Source organism: Pleurodeles waltl, chromosome 2_1, assembly GCF_031143425.1.
Source record: "Pleurodeles waltl isolate 20211129_DDA chromosome 2_1, aPleWal1.hap1.20221129, whole genome shotgun sequence".
NCBI classification, from domain to species: Eukaryota; Metazoa; Chordata; class Amphibia; order Caudata; family Salamandridae; genus Pleurodeles; species Pleurodeles waltl.
This window is the reverse complement of record NC_090438.1, coordinates 385850406-385877383: the sequence shown is the minus strand read 5'-3', so window position 1 is coordinate 385877383 and position 26978 is coordinate 385850406. Positions and strand designations below refer to the sequence as shown.

General features: G+C 46.2%; 1 protein-coding gene across 2 annotated transcripts in view; it reads left to right on the top strand.

The window, feature by feature from the left end:
• The window catches only part of OCRL (OCRL inositol polyphosphate-5-phosphatase), a 659503-nt gene that overhangs the window by 497348 nt on the left and 135177 nt on the right, over nucleotides 1-26978 (top strand). For both annotated transcript variants that reach the window (XM_069212991.1, XM_069213000.1), the window contains one exon: nucleotides 14440-14524. In XM_069212991.1, the coding sequence (XP_069069092.1) occupies nucleotides 14440-14524 (85 nt within the window). The remainder of the gene's footprint in view (nucleotides 1-14439; nucleotides 14525-26978) is intronic.

Here is a 26978-nt window from a genome sequence, read left to right as displayed (position 1 = left end):
TGCCCCTCGCCCACCACAGTCTGCTTTTTGCCCCTTTCGTGCCACGGAAGGGGCTTCCTGTCGTGTCCTCCACCCAGCCACTGTGCCGAGGACGCTGTTCAGCATCTGCGTGGCCGGGAAGCAGAATCCCACTTGGTTGTGGGACAGGGAACCAGAGGTCTGCCCGGTCCAGCGCTCCCCCGTTTCAGCCGCCAAACCCTACAAATCCGTCCCCACACTCCCATCCAGTTGGTGGCAGGATTCGCCATCACCTGCCCCACTGGGAAAACATCACCACGGACAGGTGAGTTTTGCAGAACGTTCGAAAGGGCTACTCCCTCCCTTTCAAATCTGCTCCACCACCCATTTGACCATCCTTCAGTCACCTTCCAGAGGATCATTTGGCACTTCTCCGCCAGGAAGTCGCAGCTCTCTTGGCCAAGGGAGCTATAGAAAAGGTCCCTGTGCCAGAAGTAGGTCGTGGTTGTTATTCCCACTACTTTCTCATACCAGAAAAGGACAAGGGCTTATGTCCTATCCTAGACTTTCGGGACCTAAACTACTTGCTCAAGAAGGGGAAATTCAGAATTATCACCCTGGCTCAGGTTCTGTCTGCCTTGGACCCAGGAGACTGGATGGTAGCGTTGGACTTGCAGGATGTTTCTTTTCACATCTCCATCCTGCCTGCCCACAGACATTACCTACGATTCGTGGTATGTCACAAGCACTTTCAGTTTACCGTGCTCCCCTTCGGCCTTACCAGCGCCCCTCGGGTTTTCACAAAAGTGATGGCGGTGGTTGCAGCTCATCTGCGCAGGTTAGGGGTCTCCTCGATGACTGGCTGTTGATGGCGGACTCACACCATAAAGTCGTCTCCCACCTTCAGACTACGGCGAACTTCCTGCACACGGTAGGGTTCACTATAAACGTGGCGAAGTCCCACCTAACTCCCTCTCAGTCGCACCCTTTCATCGGAGCCGTTCTGGACACAGTGCAGTTTCGGGCTTATCCTCCCGAAATGCAAGTCCAAGACATTCAGGCTATGATTCCGATCTTTCGGCCTCCGTCTTGGGTTTAGGTCAGACTGACTTTGAGGCTGCTGGGCCTCATGGCTTCCTGCTAGTGACACATGCCAGCTGGCATATGCGGGCTCTGCAGTGGGACCTGGAGTTCCAGTGGGTGCAGCACCAGGGCAATCTCTCCAACCTTGTCCAGATCTCGGAGGGTACTGTGAAAGACCTGCAGCGGTGGCTTTTGAATCTGCATTGTGTCCATGGCAGATCCCTCTCCTTTCCCATGGGAGAGGTGGAGATCAGAGGACTCTGGTCTCCATATCAATCTGCTGGAGCTTTGGGCGATGAGGCTTGCTTTGAAAGCATTCCTTCCCTCTCTCAAAGGGAAAGTGGTGCAGGTGTTCACGGACAATACTACCGCCATGTGGTACTCCAACAAACAGGGCGGAGTAGGGTCCTGGACCCTTTGTCAGGAGGCACTACGCCTCTGGACATGGCTGGAAAATCAGGGCATTACCCTGATGGTTCAACATCTGGCGGGCTCCCTCAAAGCCAGAGCGGACTAACTCAGCCGTCGATGCACAGCCATTCCCGAATGGCGTCTCCATCCGGAGGTGGCGTAAGGTCTCTTTGAGCAGTGGGGAGAGCCTTGGTTAGATCTGTTTACCTCCGCAAAGAATGCGCAATGCCAGCTGTTTTGCGTGTGGGGAGTTTCCAAGGCGGCACTCGCTCAGAGACGCTTTTCATCTCGAGTGGAACTCCGGTCTCCTTTATGCCTTTCTGACTATTCATCTTCTGCCCAGAGTTCTCAAGAAAATCAGGAACGACCAGGCCCAAGTTATCTTGGTGGCTCCGGACTGGGCACGGAGAGTATGGTGTCCAGAGCTATTGAGCATGTCCATCGATCCTCCACTCAGACTACCTCTTTGGGCGGATCTTCTGTCACAGCAACAGGGGACAGTACTTCCCCCGAACCTGTCCAACCTCCGCCTTCATGCGTGGAAATTCAGCGGCGCCAGTTGACTGCTTTTGCCCTTCCACCCGAAGTCTGCAGTGTTATCTTGGCAGCCAGGCATCCATCAACCAAAACTGTATACGCCTGTCATTGGAATAAATTTGTGGCATAGTGTACCAACAAATCTGTTGATCCCCTTTCCGCCCCTCTATCTGAGGTTCCTCTGTTAATTCTTTCTTTGGCCCAGCAGGGCTCTGCTCTGAGCACCCTTAAAGGGTATTTATCTGCCATTTTGGCCTCCTGATCAGCCCTCACTCTTCAAATCTCTTATTGTGAGTAGATTCCTAAAAGGACTTACCCATTTATTTCCTCCCACTCCATTTATCATGCCTCAGTGGGACCTTAATCTTGTACTTACTTATTTGATGTGTACCCCCTTTTGAGCCAATGCATAATTGTCCCTTGCGACTCCTCACCTTCAAAACTGTCTTTCTGGTCGCTACACCTCTGCTCGCAGGGTGAGTGTGCTTCAGGCCCTTTCCTCAAAACCTCCATACTTAACTGTGCACCCTGACAAAGTAGTGTTACGCACTAGGGCTTCCTTCCTTCCTAAGGTGGTTACACCCTTTCATGTAGGCCTGTCCATCACTCTGCCTACTTTCTTCCCATGAGGAGGAGAAACTCCACCCAAAAAGAGCGTTGGCGTTCTACCTCAATCGTACTAAAGATTTCCGGGTGAACAATCAACTCTTCGTTGGATATGTGGGTGCGAAAAAAGGGAAGGTGGTGCAAAAGCATACCATCTCTCGATGTGTGCTTCTTTGCATCAAAATGTGCTCAACCTTGGCCAAAAAGCAACCTCCTGAAGGCTTGCCTGCTCATTCCACCAGAGCAACTGCTGCTTCCACTGCGTTAGAGTTCCTGTCCTGGATATCTGCCAGGCAGCTATGTGGGCGTCCCTACACACGTTTGCTAAGCACTACTGCCTGGACAGTCAGGTCCGTCGAGACGGCTATTTTGGTTGTTCAGTACTGCAGGACTTCCTAGTATGATCTTGGTTCGCAGTCCACCACCGAGGATGGCATTGCTTGGGTATCTATTCTAAGGTAAGGAATCTGCAACTAGAAGTCTTTATCAGATGTACAAGTTACTTACCTTCAGTAACGAAATTTCTGATGGATACAACTACCTGTGGATTCCTCACCTAATGAATACTCCCATGGCGCCAGCATTCGACGGAAATCTTCTTCCTAGTCTCTGCACGTCGACGAGGACGTCACTCTAGCCCACGCGACGCCGTCTGACGTCATACAGGTAATAAGAGGTCCTCGACGACGTGCCGACGTCAGTTCCCTTTTTTCCGTGCATTCGAAATGGTTATCTTCGATGGAGCAACTGTTACTTTCGTGGTTACAGTGTATTTTTTGCTGCGTAGTCCTTCGCTGCAGTAATAATGTCGCAGAGAAAGTCGGGTTTTAAGCCTTGTCGTGAGTGTGGGGGCAAGATGTCAGTTACGGATCCTCACTCCGACTGCCTTTGGTGTTTAAGCTCCGACCACGACGTCTCGACTTGCGATTCATGCCAGCACATGAATCCAAAGGCCCTCAAGGAACGTGAGGCGAAGTTGTTTATGGCGAAGTCGAAGAAAGAAAAACATCATAAGAAGTCTTCTTCGCCAAGGCATCGGCGTCATCGAGACTCCCGGCGCCGTAGAGAATCACGGCGCCATTCAAGCAAGGAGACTCGTTCCAGGTCTTCGGATCGTCGCCGGAGGACTTGGGAGGTCAGTCCCACGGTCACGCCGCATCCATCGACGCCGTTGCCCTCTCCGGCGTCACCGACTTCACATGGACAGGCGTCGGTGATTGAAGTGGTGCAGCCTCTGGTGTTGTCTCCGGCATCGCAGACGTCGAGGCCGGCGTCGGGGTCACCTTCGATACAGGCACCCCAGTATCCGGCTTTTCCCACCCCTGGAGCCGATAGTACCGCATTCCTAAATGCGATGTATACCATCTTCCAACAGATGGCTCCAGGGGGTGCTCCGGCTGGCCCTTTGGCCTTTTCATTGGGTGATCCTGCGCCTCTACGGCCGGCACCCTTTATGCCCTTTCTCCCTTTTGGGAACGTGGGCTCGGCGCCGGTGTCGGCGCCGGTGGCCGCTCCGGTGGTCCCGGAGATTTCCATTCCGTCGTCCGGATTTCGTCCTGTGACTCCGGTGGGTCCATCCGCTCCGAGTGCTCTTTCATCGGCGCCGAAGCTACCTGTGGCGCCGGACGCGGCGTCGGTGGCTTCTGAAGATCGGCGCCGATCTTCGGCTTCGGCGGAGGCTTTGTCGACTCCGCGTATCGAGCAGAGGCTTCATTCGAGGAGACGTGCTCTCCGTTTATTAGAGGAGCAGGAGTACCAACGAGTCCTGGAAGAAGGAGAACTAGAGGACTTGGGTGATGGACTGCATGGTCTAGATACAGCCAGTGGGCTGGACACTTCCCCTGAGTGGGATCTTTCGTCTCCAGGGGAATACACGGAGGAGGCTGCTTCCTTTCACGCAGTGGTACGGAAGGCAGCTAGTTTTCTGGACCTGCCTTTGCCGGTGGCAGAGACAAAACAGAACCTTCTGACAGAGGTGCTTCATCCGGCCTCAGCTGCGGCAGAGCCTCTATTGCCGTTTAATGACGCTTTGCTGGATCCGGTGCTAGAGGTGTGGAAGAGACCAGTATCTTCCCCAGCGGTTCATAGAGCCGTAGCCAGGAGGTATCGAGCTGCACCAACTGACCCTGGCTTTCTTTCTAGGCACCCTACACCGGAGAGCTTGGTGGTGCAGGCCTCCTGTTCATCCAAATCAGCGCCTGGTTCTTTCCCGACGGTGCCTGGGGACAGGGACTCGAAGAAACTGGATGCGCAGTCCAAGAAAATCTTTTCATCCTGCAGTCTGGCGTTGAAGGCCACCAACGCAACTTGTATCCTGGGGAGATATATTCATGCTCTTATGGATGACATTTCCTCATCATTTACGGAGCTTCCCCAGGGTCTTTTGGATGTTGTTTCAGATGCCCAGGCTGCCGCGACCCAGATTATTCAGTCTGGGCTGGATACGACCGACTCGGTGGCCAGAGCAATGGGCACGACTGTGGTGGCAAGGAGACAGGCCTGGCTCCGTAATTCGGGGTTTTCTGCAGATGTGCAGTCAACCCTATTGGATCTCCCTTTTGATGGGGACAAGCTGTTTGGCGCCAAGGCAGATTCGGCCTTGGAACGTTTTAAGGAGAGCAGGGCCACAGCCAAATCGCTAGGACTCCAAGCTCCTTCTTCCTCTGCCTCTTCCAGGATTTTCAGGAGGTTTTGGGGATTTGGGCGTGGCTCTTCCTCCTCTTCCTTTTGGGGGAGATTCCAGCAACCTACCTCTTCCCATCCCTATAGATCTTTCAGAGGGAGAGGGAGGGCCCGCACCAGAGGAGCCTCTCAGCAGCACTCTGCCTCTTCCTCGTCCTCTGGAGGGGTGCAGCAGGGAAAGCAGCCTTAGGCTTCCACCATTTCCCACTCACTCCTCTACTGTAGGGGGAAGATTACAGCATTTTCTCTGCAAGTGGAAGACTATTACAACGGACACTTGGGTTCTCAGTATTGTGGGAAAAGGCTACACCCTTCCTTTTCGGTAGTTCCCGCCCCTCATCCCGCCCCGCCCATCTTATTGTTCAGAAGAACACCTCCTGTTGCTAGAACAGGAGGTACAAGTCCTCCTTTCAAAGGGCGCGGTAGAGTTGGTCCCAGAGCAGGAAAGGGGTCGAGGTTGTTACTCAAGGTATTTCCTGATTCCCAAGAAGGATGGTCGGTTGAGACCAATCCTAGACCTGAGGATCTTGAATTGGTTCCTCAAACAGGAAAAGTTCAAGATGCTGACCCTAGCTCAGGTGCTTTTGGCGTTGAACAAGGAAGATTGGATGGTGTCTGTCGACTTGCAGGATGCTTACTTTCATATCCCGATACTCAAGTCACACAGGAAGTATCTCCGGTTTATGGTGGGATCGCAGCACTATCAGTTTGCGGTCCTTCCGTTTGGTCTTACTTCAGCACCTCGAGTCTTCACGAAGGTGATGTCGGTGGTTGCGGCAGAGCTCAGAAGGAAAGGGATAGCAGTATTCCCTTACTTGGACGACTGGTTGATCAAAGCAAAGTCGCCGGAGCTTGTGTCGCATCATCTGCAGTCAACGACTCAGTTGTTGTTCGACCTGGGTTTTTCGGTGAACGAGCCCAAATCTCACCTGGAGCCCTCTCAGCGCCTCCTGTTCATAGGGGCAGTACTGGATACAACATTGAGTCGAGCCTTTCCTCCGCCTCAGCGGATTCAAGATATTCAGGAATTGGTTCCAATGTTTCGAAATGGAGCGGTAGTTCCAGTCCTCAAGGTCCTTCGTCTGCTCGGTCTGTTTGCCTCCTGCATTCTGTTGGTCACGCATGCTCGCTGGCACATGAGGGCTCTTCAGTGGTGCCTCCGAAGGCAGTGGTCTCAACACAAAGGAGATCTAGAAGGTGCTGTCAAGATCTCCAGAGATGCTGCTGTGGACTTGAAGTGGTGGATTGCGAGCAACAATCTTTCACAAGGAAAGCCGTTCGCGCAGTCGCCACCAGTGGCCACGGTCATAACGGATGCTTCCACTCTAGGGTGGGGAGCTCATCTGGGGGATCTGGAGATCAAAGGCCTTTGGTCTCCAGAGGAGCAGATGTTTCATATCAATCTGTTAGAGTTACGGGCTGCACGTCTGGCTCTCAAGGCCTTCCTCCCTTCCCTTCGTGGTCAGTCGGTACAGGTCCTGACGGACAATACTACCACGATGTGGTACATAAACAAACAGGGAGGAGTAGGGTCGTACCTTCTCTGCAGAGAAGCTCTTCGACTATGGTCCTGGGCAAAGGACCATCAGATTTGCTTGGTAGCAAATCATCTGGCCGGGGTCTTGAATGTACGTGCGGACGGTCTCAGTCGCCAATTCTCGGCAGACCACGTGTGGCGTCTCCATCCAGATCAAGCCCGTTTGATCTTCCAAAGGTGGGGGTTTCCTCGGGTAGATCTGTTTGCCACTCTGGAGAACGCGCATTGTCCGTTATTCTGCAGCCTCCAGTATCCGATGCAGGGAGCGTTGGGGGAGCGTTTCAAATAACCTGGTGCGGCCAGTTGCTTTACGCGTTTCCTCCCATACCCTTGATTCCTCGAGTATTGAGGAAGATTCGCCAAGACCGGGCGCTAGTCATCTTAATAGCTCCGGATTGGCCAAGGAGGGTGTGGTACTCCGACCTTCTCCAACTCTCAATGTGCCCTCCGCTCCGTCTCCCTTTCAGGGCAGACCTCCTCTCGCAGTCGCAGGGGCAGGTTTTACACCCCAACCTCCAGAGTCTGCACCTACATGCCTGGAGATTGAACGGGACAACCTGAGTTCCTTCTCTCTCCCGCCTGATGTAGTGGATGTTATATTAGCGGCCAGGCGACACTCCACTAAATCTATCTACGCTAATAGGTGGTCTAAATTTGTTGCGTGGTGTGGAGAGAGGCAGATTGATCCCTTACATGCTCATCTATCGGACGTTTTGTCTTTTGCTCTGTCTCTAGCGCAGAAAGGTTGTGCAGTGGCTACCATTAAGGGTTATTTGTCGGCCTTGTCAGCCTTCATTTGTCTTCCAGACCAACCATTGTTATTTAAATCCCCTATTGTTATCAGATTCTTGAAAGGTCTTCTAAATAAATATCCTCCAAAACCATTCGTTATGCCGCAATGGGATTTGTCCTTGGTCCTGACTTTCCTTATGGGGTCCCCTTTTGAGCCTATGCATTCTTGCCCCTTAAGGTATTTGGTTATAAAAACAGTTTTCCTGGTAGCTATAACATCTGCAAGGAGAGTGAGTGAGTTGCAGGCCTTATCGGTAAAGCCCCCCTATACAACTTTTTATGGGGATAAGGTGGTGTTGAGGACCAAGGCTGCTTTCCTCCCGAAGGTTGTTTCACCGTTCCATTTGGCTCAGACAATTACTTTGTCCACGTTCTATCCTCCGCCTCATCCTTCTAAAGAGGAAGAAAGACTGCACCGTCTGGACCCAAAGAGGGCGTTGAGATTCTTCATTGATAGAACAAAGGATTTCAGGCTGGAGGATCAGCTGTTCATCGGGTACGTGGGCAAGAGGAGAGGAAAGGCAGTCCACAAGAGAACACTCTCCAGGTGGGTTGTTCTTTGCATTAAAATCTGTTACTCTTTGGCAAAGAAGGATCCTCCTGAGGGCATTAGAGCTCATTCCACCAGAGCTAAGTCGGCCACTTCGGCCTTGGCCAGAGGTGTTCCTGTGGTCGACATCTGCAAGGCCGCAACTTGGTCGTCCCTTCACACTTTTGCGAAACATTACTGTTTGGACTCTGAGGTCAGAAGGGACGGCCATTTTGCACGGTCAGTGCTGCAGGATTTCTTGGTTTGACCATTTAGGCACCCGCCACCGGGCGTGGTACTGCTTTGGGACTCTATTCATTAGGTGAGGAATCCACAGGTAGTTGTATCCATCAGAAGAACGAGTTACTTACCTTCGGTAACGACTTTTCTGGTGGATACATTAGCTACCTGTGGATTCCTCACGGTCCCACCCGCCTCCCCGTTGCCTTTTTTGGTCTTACCAAGTAATCCTTGAGTGCGCTCCTCTTGGTCTTCAAGGTTGCAATAGACGTTGTATATATGGATACTTCTGTATATTTATCTGTATATATATATATATATATGTATATATCTTTGTGTACATACATGATTTGCATATATTTGTTTGTTATATATTAAATTTACAGCTATTCATTGCAATATTGTGTATTTTACAAGGTTATGGGATGTTGCCTTGCTCTTTCATTGCATTGGGTGGTTGTTCTCATGCACGTAAAAAAATGTTGGTACTGACGTCGGCACGTCGTTGAGGACCTCTTATTGCCTGTATGACGTCAGACGGCGTCGCGTGGGCTAGAGTGACGTCCTCGTCGACGTGCAGAGACTAGGAAGAAGATTTCCGTCGAATGCTGGCGCCATGGGAGTATTCATTAGGTGAGGAATCCACAGGTAGCTAATGTATCCACCAGAAAAGTCGTTACCGAAGGTAAGTAACTCGTTCATCTAGTAGAGACATATTCTAATTGCAGATTCCTTATCACCCACCTATCCTCCCTGCTTGTGAACTGATTTCTAGGGACAGGGATTCCCCCTTTCAGGTCCTTAGCTCTGGAGCACCAATGTCAGTGTTCTTAGCAGCTCTGCGCTTTGGCATGGAAAGTCGTTAAAAGAAACTGACGTCACTGCACATGGGCGGCATCTATATACTACTCCAGACGTCATCACGGCGACCACAATGCCAACGATGCCCGCAGAGTCAACCGCCGACACGCAAGGGTATTTCTCGAGGAAAAATCTCTGTATCCAGTCTGACGCCTGGGGGAAATTCTAAGGTAAGGAATCTGCAACTAGAATATGTCTCTACCAGATATTTTGTTACCGAAGGTAAGTAACCTGTACATACGGAGCCAACTTCCTACAGTAGTGTATCACTTATCATTATGGAACACAGCTAGCTGCTGGAAGTATGGTGTGATGGAGGCTCCTACAGTTGTACTTGGGTTAAGTATTCAGTCTTTCTCAGTGTTGCTAGATTACTGCTTTTCCAAGGTTCAAAGACTGTGTAGTCTTCGTTGGCTATTTTCCATTTCTTCTCCGTAGGCCACTTATTTGTAAAGCGTCACTACCCTTAGCTCTGACATGCTTTTCATGCAACCTAAAGAAGAGTGTGAGGGTTGGAAGTATCTTAACGGCACTGCAGGCTCCATGATGTCATCACAACCAAATCATCCCCTTTTTATTCATTTTGGAGGTCCTTGGCCTCTTTCTCCAACAAGACCACTTAATTCAGATGTATTCTGTTGCAATTGGTTTTAGTTCAGCTGCACCATCTGCATCAATGCCGGTCATTTGACTAAGGTAATGTGTAGCAAATAGTAAAATCTGTTTAGTTTTCAGTCAGTTGCAGAGGGCCCCATGAATGGATACAGCTTATCTTCTCCCTCTGGTCTGCTCCCATATAATTACCCACTTATAAATCAGGAAATGAGTGTGATCCTCAGAGAAATGCTCAATTAATATCAACCAACCATTTAGCAACATCTAGAACTATCTATCTGGCAAAACTAACATTAATTAGCTAAAGCTGCATAGTTTTAGTGCCATGGGAGAGAATGGTGCTGGAGGTGTGGATGGCATGCAGCATCCACCAGGAGAGCAGCATTACCTGCCAAACTCACACACAAGACTTCTTCCTAGAATATGTCTTAATGGGAGGATGCTCATGAATTAGGACCAACAAAAATTTTTTTCAGTAACGATGTGCACAAATAGTTTAAGATTCATGCTTCTTTATTTCGTTTCAATTTATATCAATCTTGAATCAAAATACTGCCACTCAGCTAACACGTTTCGAGGCACCACCTGTTTTTCAGGGCTAGATCAAAATTCATTAGCTATTTTCAAATCCAGAAATTACTTAAAACAAACATATTAGTTCCCCCAATTTGATATGGCATCAGGAGCCTTCTACAAACATTGTTCAATCTAACAGGCTCTCAAGATACAAAGGTGAAAAATATCCAGAATATACAGTGTTATGAAATGTCAATTTGTTCGTATAAGAGTTTCAAAGTGTGATTTCCCAAGAAATGCCTTCAAAGTAGGCTTTATAAGGAAGCACGTTGTCTTGACATTTTCTTCATGCATTTAAAAACATTAGTGCCTGAATGTCTGTGCCGAAACAGGTTCATTTTTAGGAGTCCGGTCCTTCAAGTCAGCCCAAGGTTGTGCTTTTTTTTGTGGTGTCTGAAGTTTCTCCTTCTTCTATTTTCGGTATAGTTAAGATATCTGTAGTGAAATGTTATCCAGAGGAGTAAAATGTACATAATGTAAAAAGATGTTAATTCTGATAGATATATTGAATGTTCTAACTGGATATGCATTAGAGTAGTGGTGCCACGTATACTCTGGAGTTCTGTAATGTCTTATTTAGTACCCCCTAGCCTGAATGCTACTCTTTGTTATATTAAGTTGTGATCCTGGTATCGGCGAAACACCATAAAACATTTTTGGGCTCACAACTTAACAGCTGAGCTATTTTGGAGCTATTCCTCCAAAGGAGTAAATTATCCAGCAAAGCCAATGTTTTTTTTCTAAGATATACTTCTACACACAGATTACCAGTTTGAAATAATCAGAGGTACCAGAATGGACCAGGATAACTTTAATTATTTCTTATAATCACCTGATACACCTCATTCACGAAGCTACATAGGATTAACTTCTGAAGTAGATTATTGACCGCATAAGTGTCAACCTCTTTTTTTTTTTGGTCCCTTTTTCTGTTTTTTTCTTCATCTCGATCACACCTTCCACGTCAGATTTTGGATCTGGCATGCAATGCAAGCAGAATTACCATATTTGGGGTTAGGGATGAACACCACCACTAAGGCCTGCTTTTTTCTGAAAAGAAATAAAAAAAAAAAAAGAGAAGCATTGTACTACTGAAGGTATAACTTCTTCAGATGAGTCTGTGCCATTTGGGAGGATCTTCTGTCGCAGCAGCGGGGTCAGGGTTCTCCACCCAAACCTGTCCTGTCTCCCCCTTCTTGCGTGGAGATTAAGTGGAGATTAAGTGGTGGCAGTCAACAGTCTTTGACCTTCTCCCTGAAGTCTGCAATGTTATCTTGGCAGCCAGGCATTCCTCCACTAAGGCAGTATACAGTAGACATTTGTGGTTTGGTGTTTCAACAGAAATGTTGATCCTCTTTCTGCCCCTCCTTCTCTGGTTCCTCTCTTTATTCTGTATGTTGCCCAGCAGGGCTCTGCTCTGGGCACCCTTAAAGGTTATCGTGCTGCTATCTCTGCATTCTTCAGACTACCTAATTATCCCAATCTCCTATTGTAGCTGGATTCTTGAAAGGCTTAGTTCATCCTTTCCCCCCTTCTCTGTTTATCAGGCCTCTGTGGGACTTCATTCTAGGGCTCACAATCTTAATGTGATCTCCTTTTGAGCCACTGCACAATTGGCCCTTGCAGTTACTCACCATCAAAGCGGCTTTAATTTCTGCCAGTGAGCCACAGGTCTTGTCATGTGAGCCTCCGTATTTATTCATCCATCCTGACAAAGTGGTGCTTCACAAAGGGCCACCTTTCTTCCAGAGTTGGTCACATTCTTCCATGTTGGTCACTCCGTCACCTTGCCTATTTTCTATGCTCCCCCTCACCCTTCTGAGGTTAAGGAGTGTCTCCATCATCTGGACCCCAAACCACCGTTGTTTTTCTACTTTGACCACACATGGGAATTCTAGGTGGTAATGTCAGAGCTAAAAAAGGTTATGCTGTGCAGAAAAAGACGATCTCCAGATAGGTTGTGCTGTGCATTAAAATTTGCTATGCATTGGCCAAGGAGAATCCCCCTGAGGGCTTGTTGGCTCATTCCACCAGAGCCAATGCTGCAACCACTGTGTTAGAATGCAGAGTTCCTGTCCTGGTTATCTGCCAGGCACCAACGTGGGCCTCCCTACACATGCCTACCAAATACTGCTGCCTGGACAGTCAAGTCCGTTGGGAAGGCCTTTTGCCCATTCGGTCTTACAGGACTTCCTCGTCTGAAATTGGCCTGCAGATTCACCTCCAGGGATGGTATTGCTAGGACATCTGTTCTAAGGTGAGGAATCTACATCTAAAAGTTTCAGTAATGCCTTATCTGGTAGAGGCCATATCTAGCTGCAAAGTCCTTACTGGAACCCCTCCCTCCTCCCCACTCTGCAAACGGATTTCTAGGAACAGAGTTGTATTAATTTAAGGGCCCTAGTTATCCACACCAGTGGTCAGTGTACTTCATGGCGCTGCGAAACTAACATCAGCGCACCTGGGTGTTGCCTACAAAGGTTCCACTGACATCAGTTCTGTTGCGGACACCGGCGAATGCAGAGCCGAACGACGCCACCTACCAGCACTCAGGGGTACTGGTCACGAAAAATCTTCCGGATCTAGTGGGATAATTCTAAGGTAAGGAATCTGCAGCTTGATATAGTCTCTACCAGATAAGGCATTATCAACGGTAAGTAACTTGTTCTTTAGCATTTTAACTGACGAAACATGTAACACACAAGTTCTACCTTTCATTGTGTTGCACCCTCCCTTGGGCTCGGTAGGCCTGCTGTATGAGTGACTTACACACACTCGAAATGGAGGTTTTGTACTTTGCTGTTGTTTTAAATGGAAAAGTGAGTCAGCAGTGGCAGACTGGGAGACAATTTTGATCTTTGTCACACCCAGGACAGCACAAAAAGTGCTGCAGTCCCCCAGTTCAGCCTCTAACTTATAGGCCCTGGGTACAATATACTAGGACTTACAAGTAAGTTAGCTTAGGCCAATTTGGGTATAGGCCAATCAAACATATACATTTTAAGATCAGGTCACGCTTGCGCTGAGTTCCTGCAAGCAGGCCTCAGTACAGAGTCGAAAACTCTCAGGCCAAAATGTTTGGTGGGATCATACAAAGAGATATTTTCTTACACTACTTCATACACTGTTCATGACCACCGACCTCTCACAGAAGAAATCATAAATTTCGTCATCATTCAGCGGTCTCATTATTGCTACCTGGTTTACATAACCATTGGCATGATTAATGGCATCACTGAAGCTACAAACAATTAATGTTTTCCACATCTGTTTGCTGAAGCTGGAAGAACAGACTTTGAATCTATATGACAAATATAAGGATATCTGTTTAAAGAAATGGGACTTGTAGCCATTAAGCCAGATGTACTGTCAATGAAGATAACTTTGCTGCTAAATACCTGTCACTTCTGTGTTCATTCTTAGCAATGACCACTAGTGGTCAGAAGCAGTACTCCTTTCTTAAATCTGCTATTACAGTCTAAGGAGCGTGTGTGTAACCAGCAGGGAAGCACATGCCTTTTGGGGATAGATCAGGCCAAAGGCCCTGGTGTATGCTTACAGCCCACTGAGTTCAGGTGAAAGTGGAGCTCGGCAAGAAGGGGGGCTGAGTCTGGCCATGGCTGAAAGCCATGCACTACACCCAGATGCCTCGGATCAAAAAGGTCCTGCATTTAGGACTATTGAGAACAGGAACAGGCTGAAGGCCTTCTAGGCTTTGTTGACCCCCGTAGACTACTAATCAGTGCAATTGTAGACATATCTATATTTCCATAAATAAAGAGACATGAGGAATTTATGCATGATGCTATTTCTCACATGTGTAATGTCTGCCATAATATCTTCAGTGATATCCTTTAAGATGTCATCTGTGAAAACACAAGTGCGTTTATAAGCAGTACACTGAAAAATCATTGTAGAGCTTAGTGTAGCTGTTGAATTTCAATTATTTGTTTTTCTTTTATGCGCCATCCTATGTGCTAGGTCTTTTTAATTATATTTGTGTTTACTACAGGAGGATCTGTTCCAAACCCCAGGTTTGCAGGATGAGCTTCAGAAGATCATTGACTGCCTCGATACTAGCATTCCTGATACAATACGTATCCTTACAATTATTTGACTTCCAAAAATATGAGAAATACATATTTTCACTGTCACTCAAACCTTAACTCTCTTATTTTAAGAATGTTGTCATGTTCTTTTTTGTCTCTGTGAAACAAATTGCCATTGAATCTAAGCTAGTCCCAACAAGACTGCTAAGTATATATTTTGCTTGATTTTGCTGTGTGTATTAGAATGCAATATTGTACAGTATAACTAGTAGTACCCTACTGCAATTATCAAGAGCTCTGACAGTATGCTAGGGTAAACCATGAGAAGACATTTTTAAATGGTACTGGGTGTCAATTTATGTATTATCCACTGTCCTTTTTCGGATTACTTTACCCTTTGTGGCCACGTTCATGGCTAGTTTGGGATTTTCCTGAAAGGAGATATGTTTTCCTTTTCCTCTTTACTTTTTGGTCCCTTTGTTTCTTGTGCTTACGCCTGTTCCCCCTTTTTCTCTTTTTTTCTTTATTTCTTTATTTTCCTGTTAGGTTCCACTTGCATTGTTGCATTCTTTTACTATCACGACTGACTGGACACCATTTTGGTATGTTTATTTCTATCTCTACAATCTCTGAAACCTTTTACTTTAACGCCCCCGTCTTTGTTTCTACTTGTCACTGGATACATACGAACATCGTGCATATAAATATAATATATAAAACATTTTTTTTTACTCTTTGTTGTAATACAAATGCAAATAAAAGTATCAATAATGTTCAATATAAAAAATACTTTACCCGTTGGTTTCTTACACATCTAATACGTTTTTCTGCACGATATGGGTCACGCTTATCTCAATATTTGCACGTCTGGATAGATTCACGACTTCTATGTACTTATCTTTGGGTGCACGGCGTTCTTTAATTTGTTGGTACGTAGCATCTTCTCTATTCACCTTCGTAATTTGAATTCCATATGTGTCTTTGTAAATATATTTGTTGAAATTAACTGCATAGTGTATATATTTGTTTAATGTTGTATTACAGCCCTGAAGAAGGCCCTTTAAGTGGGCGAAACGTGTTGGCTGCTCACTTATAACATCATCCGATTTGCTTACGGAACTGTAAGAACACGAGGCTGTTGTATTCGCTGTTCAAATACGTCTCATCTACGGAACTGTGTGAACTTAACACATTGGACTTGTAAAGAATTATTAAAAGAAGTATTGCTCATTTGTACTGTCAGAGCATTGGACTCCTCTTTTACTTCACACCACGTATGTGTTTGCATGGCGGTGCACCGCCTTTTGAGCTTATCTTTATACTGTACGTCTCGGAGGCTGTAAAATTATTAGATAATGTCTGTAAGGGTTGGATTAGTCAAATTTGTATCTTTAGAGAATATTATAATGTTGTCTTCATGTGCTGTGGAACTGAACTAAAGAAGTGGACTTTATTATCTTATGAGTTGTTTAGGAGTTGCATTGGCCCGTCAATAGTGAGTCAAAATAGGAATGGAGGAAGAGGGCAAACCTTGTGTGTGCCCTGATGAAGCATAAAAAAGAGCCACTTAATCTCATTTTACCTCTTGGTTTTGAATATACGTACCAGGTCACTTTTAGGTCGAAGTGCAGCTGGTTTGCTTACGACTTCTTATGGCCATTCTGAAAGCTTCCCAGGAAATTAATTTTGTCCATTGGATATTATTAGCTTTATGGTTTGTATCTCATTGTTTCTTGCTTTCTGTTTGCTGACTTTATTTGCTTTAGGCTGTCAAGCTTGAGATTGTCCCTCCAATGAGCATCCCTTGTTTACTGCTTCTTTCCGACTACTCAGTTTCTGTAAATATGCCTTTAAATGTTGTTCTTGAATAGTGACATTTGTTGTGCATTTAAAGACAAGTCAAATGTCTGACGCTGTCTTCTGAGGGAGCTTTGTGTTTACTTTTCTTTCTCTGAGGTCAAAGTGAGAGAATTTATGTGACAACCCTCCTCAGTACCCATTTGAGAAGAAAGTCTATAGAAAGTTACTTTTTCTAGCAGATAAGAAAAATTTATTGTGCTGATGTTTCAGAATATATAAGAATGACACAAGTTGAAATAGAGCAGATTTTTCTGTCATTCTGGAGTGTGGTGGAAACAAATATTGAATATTATCAAATCACATCCGTACACTAGGTAATTAAATTTCCACACAGATTGTTTCCCCATCTGTCCCCTTCCACCCTATGCCATCCCACTCCACTCTCTGACATGCCATTCCACTCTAAGACACTTAATCACATGCCACTCCAGGCCACTCACTCCATGACACAACACACCACTCCTCTCCTCTCTGCATCCCTTATCCCACTTCCTCCCACTCCACTCCATCTACCCTACTTCACTCCACCTAACCTGCTTCACTTAATCTACCCCACTCCATTCTAGTCTGCCTTACCCCATTCCAATCTACCCCACTTCACTCAGTCTACCTCACACCATCTAATCTACCCCGTTCTGCCCAATCTACCCCACTCCATTCTACCTCACTCCAATCTAACCCTCACTCTACCTCAGTCCAATCTACCCCAACCCGATCTACCCCACTCCAGTATATCCCACTCCAGTCTGCCTCACCCCTCTCCACTCCATTCGACCGCACTGTACTCCAATCTAACGCACCCTGCTCCATTCTACCACACTCCACTCAGTCTAGCCCATTTCACTACAATCTACCTCACCCCACTACAATCTACCCATCTGCCCCACTCCGCTCAAATCTATGCCACTGCCATCCAATCTCTCCTACTCCACTCCAATCTCTACCACTGCACCCCAATCTCTCATACTCTACTCCAATCTGGCCCACTCCAATCTACTCAACTCCACTCTCCACTCCATTCTCTACCCCAGTCTATACCACTCCAATCTATTCAACTTCATTCCAGTCTTTCCCACTCCACCCTATTCTACCCCACGCCTGTCTATCCACTCCACCCTACTCCAATTTACCACACACTACCCCAATATACTCCACTCCAATCTTCCACATTCCACTTTGGTCCATTCTACCCCACTCCAATCTACCTCACTCCCTTGAAGTCTACCCCTCTCCAGTATACCTCTATCTACCCCATTGCAATCTACCCCACTTCAGTCTACCAACTCCCACTCAATCTACCCTATTCCACTCTACCACAATTTACCACACTCCAGTCTTATCCAGTATATCCCATTCCACTCTACTCCACTTAAGTCTACCTCAGTGTACCCCATTCCAATCTACAGCACCCCACTCCACGCCGCTAACTTTAAGCCATACTGAAAGCAGCCACACTGGTATACAGTATGGTTGAAACACATTGCCAAAGCCAGTAGCTCTTGCATAAGCGAGACCTGTTGGCTTTGTCAATGCTTGTATATTCTGCAGGTGATTAAATGAATAAATGAGTCAAACCAGATTTCGCCTTTGTGGTTGGCCATTATCGATATATAGTCAGGGAGACTGAAATATCTGGCAAGGAAAGACCAAATTATGCAGTACGGTTGACTAAATTAAGCATCAAGAAAAGGAAGATTACGTGGTGTAATGTGGCATAATTTGTGATAGCATTGCTTCATTATTTTGTCTTTTTTATACTTAACACTGCCTGGGCCTAGGTTTCACCCCACCAATAACAGTTTTATTCCCAAAGATAGCAATAAGCAACAGAAATGTGACCAGTCATCGTTTGTGATTGGCCTTCTACTCTGCAACAAAACACATCACTATTTATTCAGTAACCTTTGATCCATTTGAACTGCAACCATTTTTTGTTAAAATCTGCAGATTATGCAGCAGAAGATGGATTATGCAGTAAATCCATAAGTATGGAAAAAAATATATATACTGCAGTTTCAAAATCACGTAATTACAATGGCACTACATATGGTTGTGTTGATGCCCTTTGTTTATAAGTTTCCTTCTTCCTTCTTCAGCCAGTGCTCAGTATTCCACAATCCTACGTTTTCAGGTCTAGCTTACACAGCACTTGCATTGTGCTGTGAGACATATTGTTTGCAATTAATTTAGCTTACACCCCGCCCACACACACACCATTACTTGTTTTCATTGTTAATCTCATTTGCAATCTTTCGCTTGCTTAGCTTCCGTAGGCTTACCTTCCTTTCTTGTGTTAGCTCATCCCTGAAGCATGGGTCAAGTACATGTCCTCGCCTTTTTGCAAGCATTTGTTTTATTTTAAAAGCGTATTGGTAATATTCCTGGGAGTGCAATGTGCTTTCCTGCTTTTATCAGGCATACAACTTCATATTTATATTGCTTTCACCCTACCTACACTCTCTATTGATGCTTTAATTACTAACCTACCCAACTGTACTGCTTTATGCCACTCTACTCCACTCTGTGCTGTGTCACTCTACCGCCACTCTGTGCAGTGTCACTCTACCGCACTCTACTTTGTTCTGTGCCACCCTACTCTACCCCACCCCACTCTACTCTCTGCTACTCCACTCTACACTACCCCCACTCTGTGCCACTCTACTCGAATCCACTCTACAGCACCTCACTCTTTGATGCGCCATGCCACTCTACACCACTCCACTGTATACTAGCCTAGTCTATGCCACTGTATTCTATGCCACTCCACTCCAGTCTACGTCACTCCACTCAATGCTACTATATGTCTCTGTACTCCATTCCATGCCACTCTATTACACTGCACTCCATTCTATTCTATGCCACTCTGCTCTACGCCACATCACTAACTTTAACCCATGTTGATTAGCAGGCACACTGCTGGAAAACATGTCTAAGACATTGACAAAACCAATAGCTCTCTCATAGATGAGACGTATTAGGTTTGTCAATGCTTGTTGTGAAATGTTTCCAAGATTATAATGTAGCAGTACAGCTTCCACATTTGGTCATGAACATTTGTCAAAGGCATTTCGCCGTGTCTAGGATCACTGCCACAGCAGGGGGGCGAGAGGTGGCCCTTTTTAAGAATATAGCAAAACATGTGAATGTTGTCCTTGGAGTGCCTCCTATAACAATTCCTGCTTTGATAATTGTAGATTCTGGCCATTTGGCCACTCTTTTTTTTTGTTTCATATTTATTAATGAAATTGTTATATAGTTTTTTTTTTTACACTGAACGATCTTTGCCTTCTCTTGGAATTACATTAATAGTAGGTTCCACTGCCCTGCCAGTGACCCTGCCTCGTGAGGCAATGTGTTTTACCACTTCTTTAAATGGCAAAAAAGTGGTTTTAGATAAAGATTTGTAAAACATAATCAGGAACTGTCAGGCCCGGAACTTTATCTGACAGTATAAGCTTGATTACATCCAATATTTAATTCCTTTGTACCAGTTTATTCAATGCATTTTAATATGATTCTGATATATATATATATTTTTTTAAGAAGATGCTATTTAGAAACTCAAGACGTTCTGTCTTGGATACAGTATTGGTAGGATTAAATAATGAGCTGTAGAAGTTTCTGGTGGCATTTTAATATCCTTTTTTGTATTTGGTCAAATAATCTGCCTTTTATTTTGGAAATTAGGTTGCTATTCTGAGTGAATTTTTAACATGTGGCTAAGGGTTTTTCTGCTTGCTAAGGTAGGGAAGTTCTTTAGCTTTCTGTCCATGCACTCATAAGAATACTCATTGAATAATTATTGTCTTGCACCGTAATTTAAATTCTTAATCTGTTGCAGAAGTTGGGAATTTTGAGTGTCTGTAATTTAGTTCTTTTGAATTAATTTGCTGAGAAAGTGAGTCGAGTGAGCAATTTAGCTATTAATTTTTCTTGGCAGTATGGCAAATCTTGCCATATATTTGATATATAGGGGATCTCCGCGGCCTCCCAGCATGTTAGTTATTTTATGAAACTCAGTAACATCTCTTAGGGTGCGCTGGAACAACAGTGCTAGATTGCAGGCGAGGAAGAAGGCGTGGTCTTAAGGCACTAGTCCAGGTCTGGTGAGCGGGTAAGCAGATTAATGAACTGTTCATTGTTGATGGGAAGTACTTCCAATGAGGTTTGTGATTGCCTTTTCCATCATTGGTTGCAGCTAGGCACGGCAGGGCCAATGTCACGATATCGGGCAATCAGTCATAATTGAGGGGGACCCACTTCTCAGTCCGCTGTCACGCAGCATTGAAGCGCCTAGTTACGCACGAATCCCCAGTCATTGCAGACAAACTAGGCACCATTGCACATGCAGGCAGTCAAGCAAGGTGAAAAGTCTGTAAGGTCAGCTAGAGAAGGGCTCATGGGCGTTGCATTACAGCAGAATAGGTGTGAGTGCAGCCGTGGCGCAGTCCTGACCCAGAGCAGCAATCATATGCCACCTAGGCCATGCAGCTCACCGCCATCAGGTTTGTGGTTTCGCGGCTGGGTGGTTTCACCCCCGTTGTAGGCCCCTGTCAGTAGCCCGAGGCCTCTGCGTGCATTCAGGGCCACCCCATATCCCTCATAATATCGGCTATATGCAGGTTCCTGTCTAGTGTGTTGAATTTCTGTGGTTGTCTCATATGATGATAAAAGGGAGGAGGGATGAAGGGGGCAGAGAGAGGAGGAGGCAGCTGCGGCCACAGCGCTGCAGCTTCCTCGCACCCCACCCCACACCACCACCCCCCACTCCCCTCCCAAGATGCCGCAACATAGACACAAAGGGAGCATGCGGCCTGCGTGACCTGTTCCGCAAGACTTGTTTGATGGCAGTTGAGCGCATCAACCGTAATGGAGCCACAATTAATCACCCTGTCACCGCACCCTCAACTCACAGGTCCTCTGCTGTAGTCAACCGGCACCTCCTCAGTCATATATGGCACCAGTGCCAGTTCATGTTTGTCTGTAGCAGCTCAGGCCGACAGCAGCTCCCCGGCAGTCATCAGGCGGTAAGAAGCTTCAATCGACCTCAGTGATTCCTTGCTCACCGAGTGGGTCAGCGGAGACAGCTGCTGGCCAGGGCGATCCCAGGGCCAATATAGTGTGGTCTGTGACTGTGGATGATTTGTGGTTTTTAGGATTCATTTCAGATAAATGGAGAGCAGCGCAGAGCTTCCCTAGGTTGCGTCTGCCATCCTTTTCCTGCTAGCCACACCCCTATGGCTGAGATCATTTTATTTCATTTAACAATGCTTTCTGCATTATAATGATCACCTAAGATGCTGGTGGGAGCTGTCATTTTTATTCAGGTAACAAACCTATTTCACATCACTTTACCACCCATACATACTCTAGCACGTAATGTCATACCCTTACGATACATGGCTCTTACTCATGAAGGTGAGTGATCTCGTTCCTACTGTAAGGCTGAATACTACCTACATCATGGTGATTATAATTGACGCTTGGTGGGAGCTGTCACTTCTATCAAAGTGACGTGTAGATATAGTACCAGCTTACCAACAATGCACGCTTTTAGAAAACTTCAACACAATTAACTATGTTGGGTTTTTTCCCCCCAAACCCTAAGTGCTTGACTACAGGACCACGCCATCCCCAGACACGCATTAGGCATGGATGACCCAATAATAGGGTAAGAATGTTGAATATATCTCATGCATGGGTGTATGGTGGAATGGTAGTTTCCTGACACGGGTTGGAACATACTTTCTTCTGATTCTGTTTCTCTCTGATGTCTCTAAATTGGTGTTCTAAGATGAGGTGATTGGTTCTGTGAGAAATCACAAGGAAGTAGAAGGAATGGTGTAATTTCGGTACAATTGATTCATTGAGAGAATATAGCAATGACTAGTGAAAACATGCTATTGGTTTTGGACCAATAGTAACGTTTAATTAATTCATATGAGTGATGTAAAAGAAGGGAGATAAAAGGAGTGCAAGCATTTATGAGGTGTTATACAACATTTTCTTTTTTTTAATGGTTGAAAATAAAGTGGACCAGTGCCCCTAATAAGGTTTACATGAACAGGGTAATTCTGTGTCTCCTGTCTTATAAATATTGGGATGCCTTGGTTTTGAGAAAGGAAACCATCATAAATAAAACCTCTCTGATAGACAAATACTTGATCTTTTGGTTTGTTATAGGTACTGAAGTCAGCCAGAAGAATCATGTGAGAGCAATAGGCCTCACAAGTGTGCATGACACTGATGATAGTAAGCAGGGAAAGTTAATAGTTGCCCTGACTAAGACCCCAAGAACTGGCTGGGCTCTTTGAGAGGGCTGAAACATGTTGGCGAGAGGATAGGGTTTCCTGGGGACATAGTAGACCCTAAGGAGACTAGGAACATTGTTTTACTCATACCTTTGGACCCTTCAATAAAAAGAGAAATTCTTGGGGCATTCCAAGAGATAATTTTAGTATTATTGACCTGGATCTCTGCCATTATCCAGCTAATTTTGTTTTTAAACTCCCAAGAAGTCTTGGTTGAGTCCGTCCCAATAGTATTATCTTACCGAGATGTGGAAAGAAAGCCAATGATAAAGCATGCCACTATTAAGTGGGTGAGGCGTCTATTCCAAATCTTTAAATGATCCCATTAGCTGGTAGGTATGGGAGGCTTTCTCAAACATTCCTTGCTGGACAAAAGGTCCTGATATTGAAGAGGTGTCCCCCAAAGCCTAGTTACCCTAGAATTGCATACCTCCCAGCACATAACGGTGGACCTCTTAGGGAGGAGTGTCCCTTATGTGGCCACAGCAACATAGTTCCCCCAGCGCATCTGCAACCTACCTGTGGACAGCCGTGATCTGAAAGACAATCATACATGCACAATGGGGTTGCAAATGTACCAATATTTATAGACTTCACACTAGATGACAGGAATTGACTCTTATGTGCTATTCGTATACATTGCAAGGCCTGCAGCCTTATATCTCACTGGTATGCTAGGTCCCTCTCCGGGCATGAGGGGTGTGGTGGGACTGTGAAACTGCAAAATTAACCATCACTTCACGAGACGATCTACTTTGAGGAGTTGCTCCGTAACACTCCTGGTTTCTACGTTCTACCTTGACGGTCAACAAAAGGACCTCCATTTCCAACGCAACAAACATGGGCAAAACTGATGCTAAGCAGGCCAAACTACAATTTGACACCCGAAAAACGGCCGGAACCCCCACTGAAAATGACGATGAGGGAGCTGCAGTACATTTCCAAACGGATGAAGCAACTGAATTGCATGATATGAAAACACTTCTTCTTGCCATTCAACAGAGTTTAACCTCAATTGAAACCAAAAAAGATAACATGTGCTCCCGATTTGATACCATAGCAAATACATTGGAACAACATGATTCCCGGCTAAATGAAGCGAAACAGCGAATCTCTGCAATGGAAGTTGCAGATACAATTAAGAGCGAATGGCTGTTAAACATGGAGAAGGTTCTCAAGGTTACCTCAGCCAAAAATAAAGATTGAGAGGCTCGTTCCCATAGGAACAACCTGCGCATTATGGAGATGACAGACAGCCAACACGGAAAGATGGAGACCTTTGTGGAGCATCTCCTTACAAGGCTTTTAGGGGCTGGTGCTTTTTTTAAACTGCTAGAGGTGGAGCATGCTTACAGAGCTTTTATGGCGCACACTCCACCTGGTGCCGCAGTGAGGCCCATAATAGCATGTTTGCTGAATTACCGGGACAGAGATGCAGCTCTATGAATGCCCGGAGAGAAACTGACATTACAATTTGAAGGCAATGCCATTGCTGTCTTTTCTGATTTTACTATCGCTGTACAAGAAGCCAGGAAACGATTTGGACCCATCAAAGAAAAACTACAAAAGGTTAACATGCAATGTAGGAAGCTAGATCTGCATACAGTATATCAAAATGAGATAAAGTGTGCACAGAGTCCAGAGGTTCCCCCGAGGCTTAACAGAGGCTAAAGTAGATCTCGAGGACGCGCCCCAGGGTAGGTGCCGAACGGATCAGGGAACATACAGAAATGCAGTGGTTCCGTCTCTGGTCGGAGGTTTGAGCGTCCTCATGATGCCTGATCTCGAAATGGGATGGGCGACCCAATAGATGACTGACTGAGACTATTTAGTCCATACACTGTAAGTGACCTTCCAGCACTTATTGTTATCTGTTTTCAAGGAGAAGTTGTCTTTTTAAGGTCCTGAAGAAACGCCGCTGGATCTTTTTCAGACCATTCAGGCGTGAAACATGTCGACCTCCTAGTGTTAGGATCGAGTATTTCTCCTTCTTTCCTCACTTTATGTTAAGGAGTATAGGGCACATTACTCACATTTGGACTCCTTGATTTATTTTTAATCTTGGCCTGACTCCCACATACAGTATTAAAGACATTTGGTGTTCAGAGCCAATTTTAATACACCTCCTACTCTCCTTTTTTCACCTTACATTATCACATTCTACTGATTCTACTTGATCAGTCACACCATTTTCGGTCAAAGAGCCTACCACCTTTTGAGTGGTGGCCCGTCGAATATTGCAGTGCCGGTCCGGCGAGGAGTCAGCACGATGATGATGCCTAGCGTCGGAATTGATGCTTGAGGGTACTCCTAATGACATCATTCGCCCGTGATAACTAGCGTAGGCAGACCCTTTTGGAACAGTATACTTTTGTTATATAGGGCTAAAGTAGATAATACTAATGCTGTCTTTTGTGGTAGTGTGGTCAAGCAGTTAGGCTTATCAGAGGGTAGTGCAAACCATTTGTTGTACACACACAGTCAAGAAATGATGCACACACTCAACGGCTAGCTCCAGGCCAATTGTTTTTATGTAGCAAAAATGTATTTTGTTACTTTATTTCTAGAACCACAAGATTCAGCTTGCAGGTAAGTACATCTGCAAGTAAGTAGCAAGCATATGTATCAACACCACTTTGGTTTAATTTGGCAAGTTAAACGGTTTTCAAGAAAATAGCAAATATCTGTTTCAAACGTTGACAGTGCAATTTACAAAGACAGTTCTGGGGGAAAGAAAAGTTAGTACAGTTTTTGAGGTAGGTACCTGACTTACAGTTCAAGTCTCTTGGGGTTAGGATGGCTAAAGGTTAGGGTTCAAGTTAACCCACCACCAGCAGCACGGGTCTGGACAGGTGTAGAGTTCAAAGTTGCTGTCTGATTTAAAATGGGCTCCTATGGAGACTAGGGCCACTCAGAATTCAGCCTCCTGCAGGTAAGTACCCCTATCTTCGGACGGCAGGCCTGGGGGGTTTAGGAGAAGACCAGGATGGCCAAAGGGTCAGCACCAAACACACACCCACAGCGGCATAGGAGCAGCAGGGTGAAAACTTAGCATTGGTCTCCCAATGCTTCTCAATAGGGGGACTCTGGGGGTCACAAGTAGGCTGCAGGCTGGGTCCAGGGGGTCAGTTCAGAAAAACCACAGGCTGGACAAACAGAAGGGCTGCTTGCTGCACGTTGCTGCATCAGATGTTGGGTTCCCCAAGGCCAGGGGGCTGTGGGTGCAGGGTACCTTTTTGCATCTGATATCTTCGTCCAGATCCTTCATGGGTAGGAGGGTCCTCTGGATTAATTCTGCGGACATTGTTGCGTTGGACAGGAGGGGTCAACCCAGGGTGGACACTAGGTCAGAATCATCTGGGACCAGCTCTAGTTAGTTGGGCCACTTGGACTGTGGGCATCGCGTGCAGCTTGGGCTTGACTCATGGATCGGGGTGGTTCTGGAGTCCTTTGCTGGAGTTTTTCTGGACAGGGCCGCTGTCCACAGGAGTTCTTCGCCCTCTGGGGTGCAGGCAGTCCTCTTGAGGCTTTTAAGAGGTCACTGGTCCTGCAGGATACATCGCTTTTTTTGTAGCAGGACTTCAGAAGCTGGAGACAGGCCTGTAGGACTGGGGCCAGATCAGTTGGTGTTGTCAGTCTTCTCTGCTGGGGATCTGCTTAGCAGTCTTTCTTCTTGAGATCACCAGGAATCTGATGAGCTAGGTTCAGGGTAGCTCTTAAGTCCCGAATTTAGGGCTGTTTGGGGAGGTTAGTGGGCAGTAGCCTATGACTACTGTTCCTGAGGGTTACACCCTTCCGGTGTCCACTTCCTTTGGGGAGGGAGACACAGACCTAACCCTATTGGTCCCTGTCCTCCAAACCAAGATGGAGGATTCTGAAAGGAGGGGGTCACATCAGCTCTGGACACCTTAGGGATGGTCCTAGCTGAAGTGGTCACTCCTCTGTTTTCCTTTTGCCGGGCTTGCCACCAAAAGTGAGGCTTTGTCCGAATGGTGGGCATCTCCACTAGCTGGAGTGCCCTGGGGCAGTGTAACAGGAAGCCTCCTGAGCCTTTGAGGCTCATCACCAAGTGTTAAGGTTGCTAAAGGGGGGAGGTGTGAAACACCACCACCCAGTGCAGGCTTTGTTTCTGGCCTCAAGAGAGCACAAAGGCTCTAACCCCTGAAGGATGGGTAAAATACAAGAGGCATCTCTAAGATGCCCTCTGGGTGCATTTTTCAATATATCCAACACTGGCATTGTGGGTTTATAATGCTGAGAAGTTTGATACCAAACTTCCCAGACTTCAGTGAAGCCATCATGGAGCTGTAGAGTTCCTAATGACAAACTCC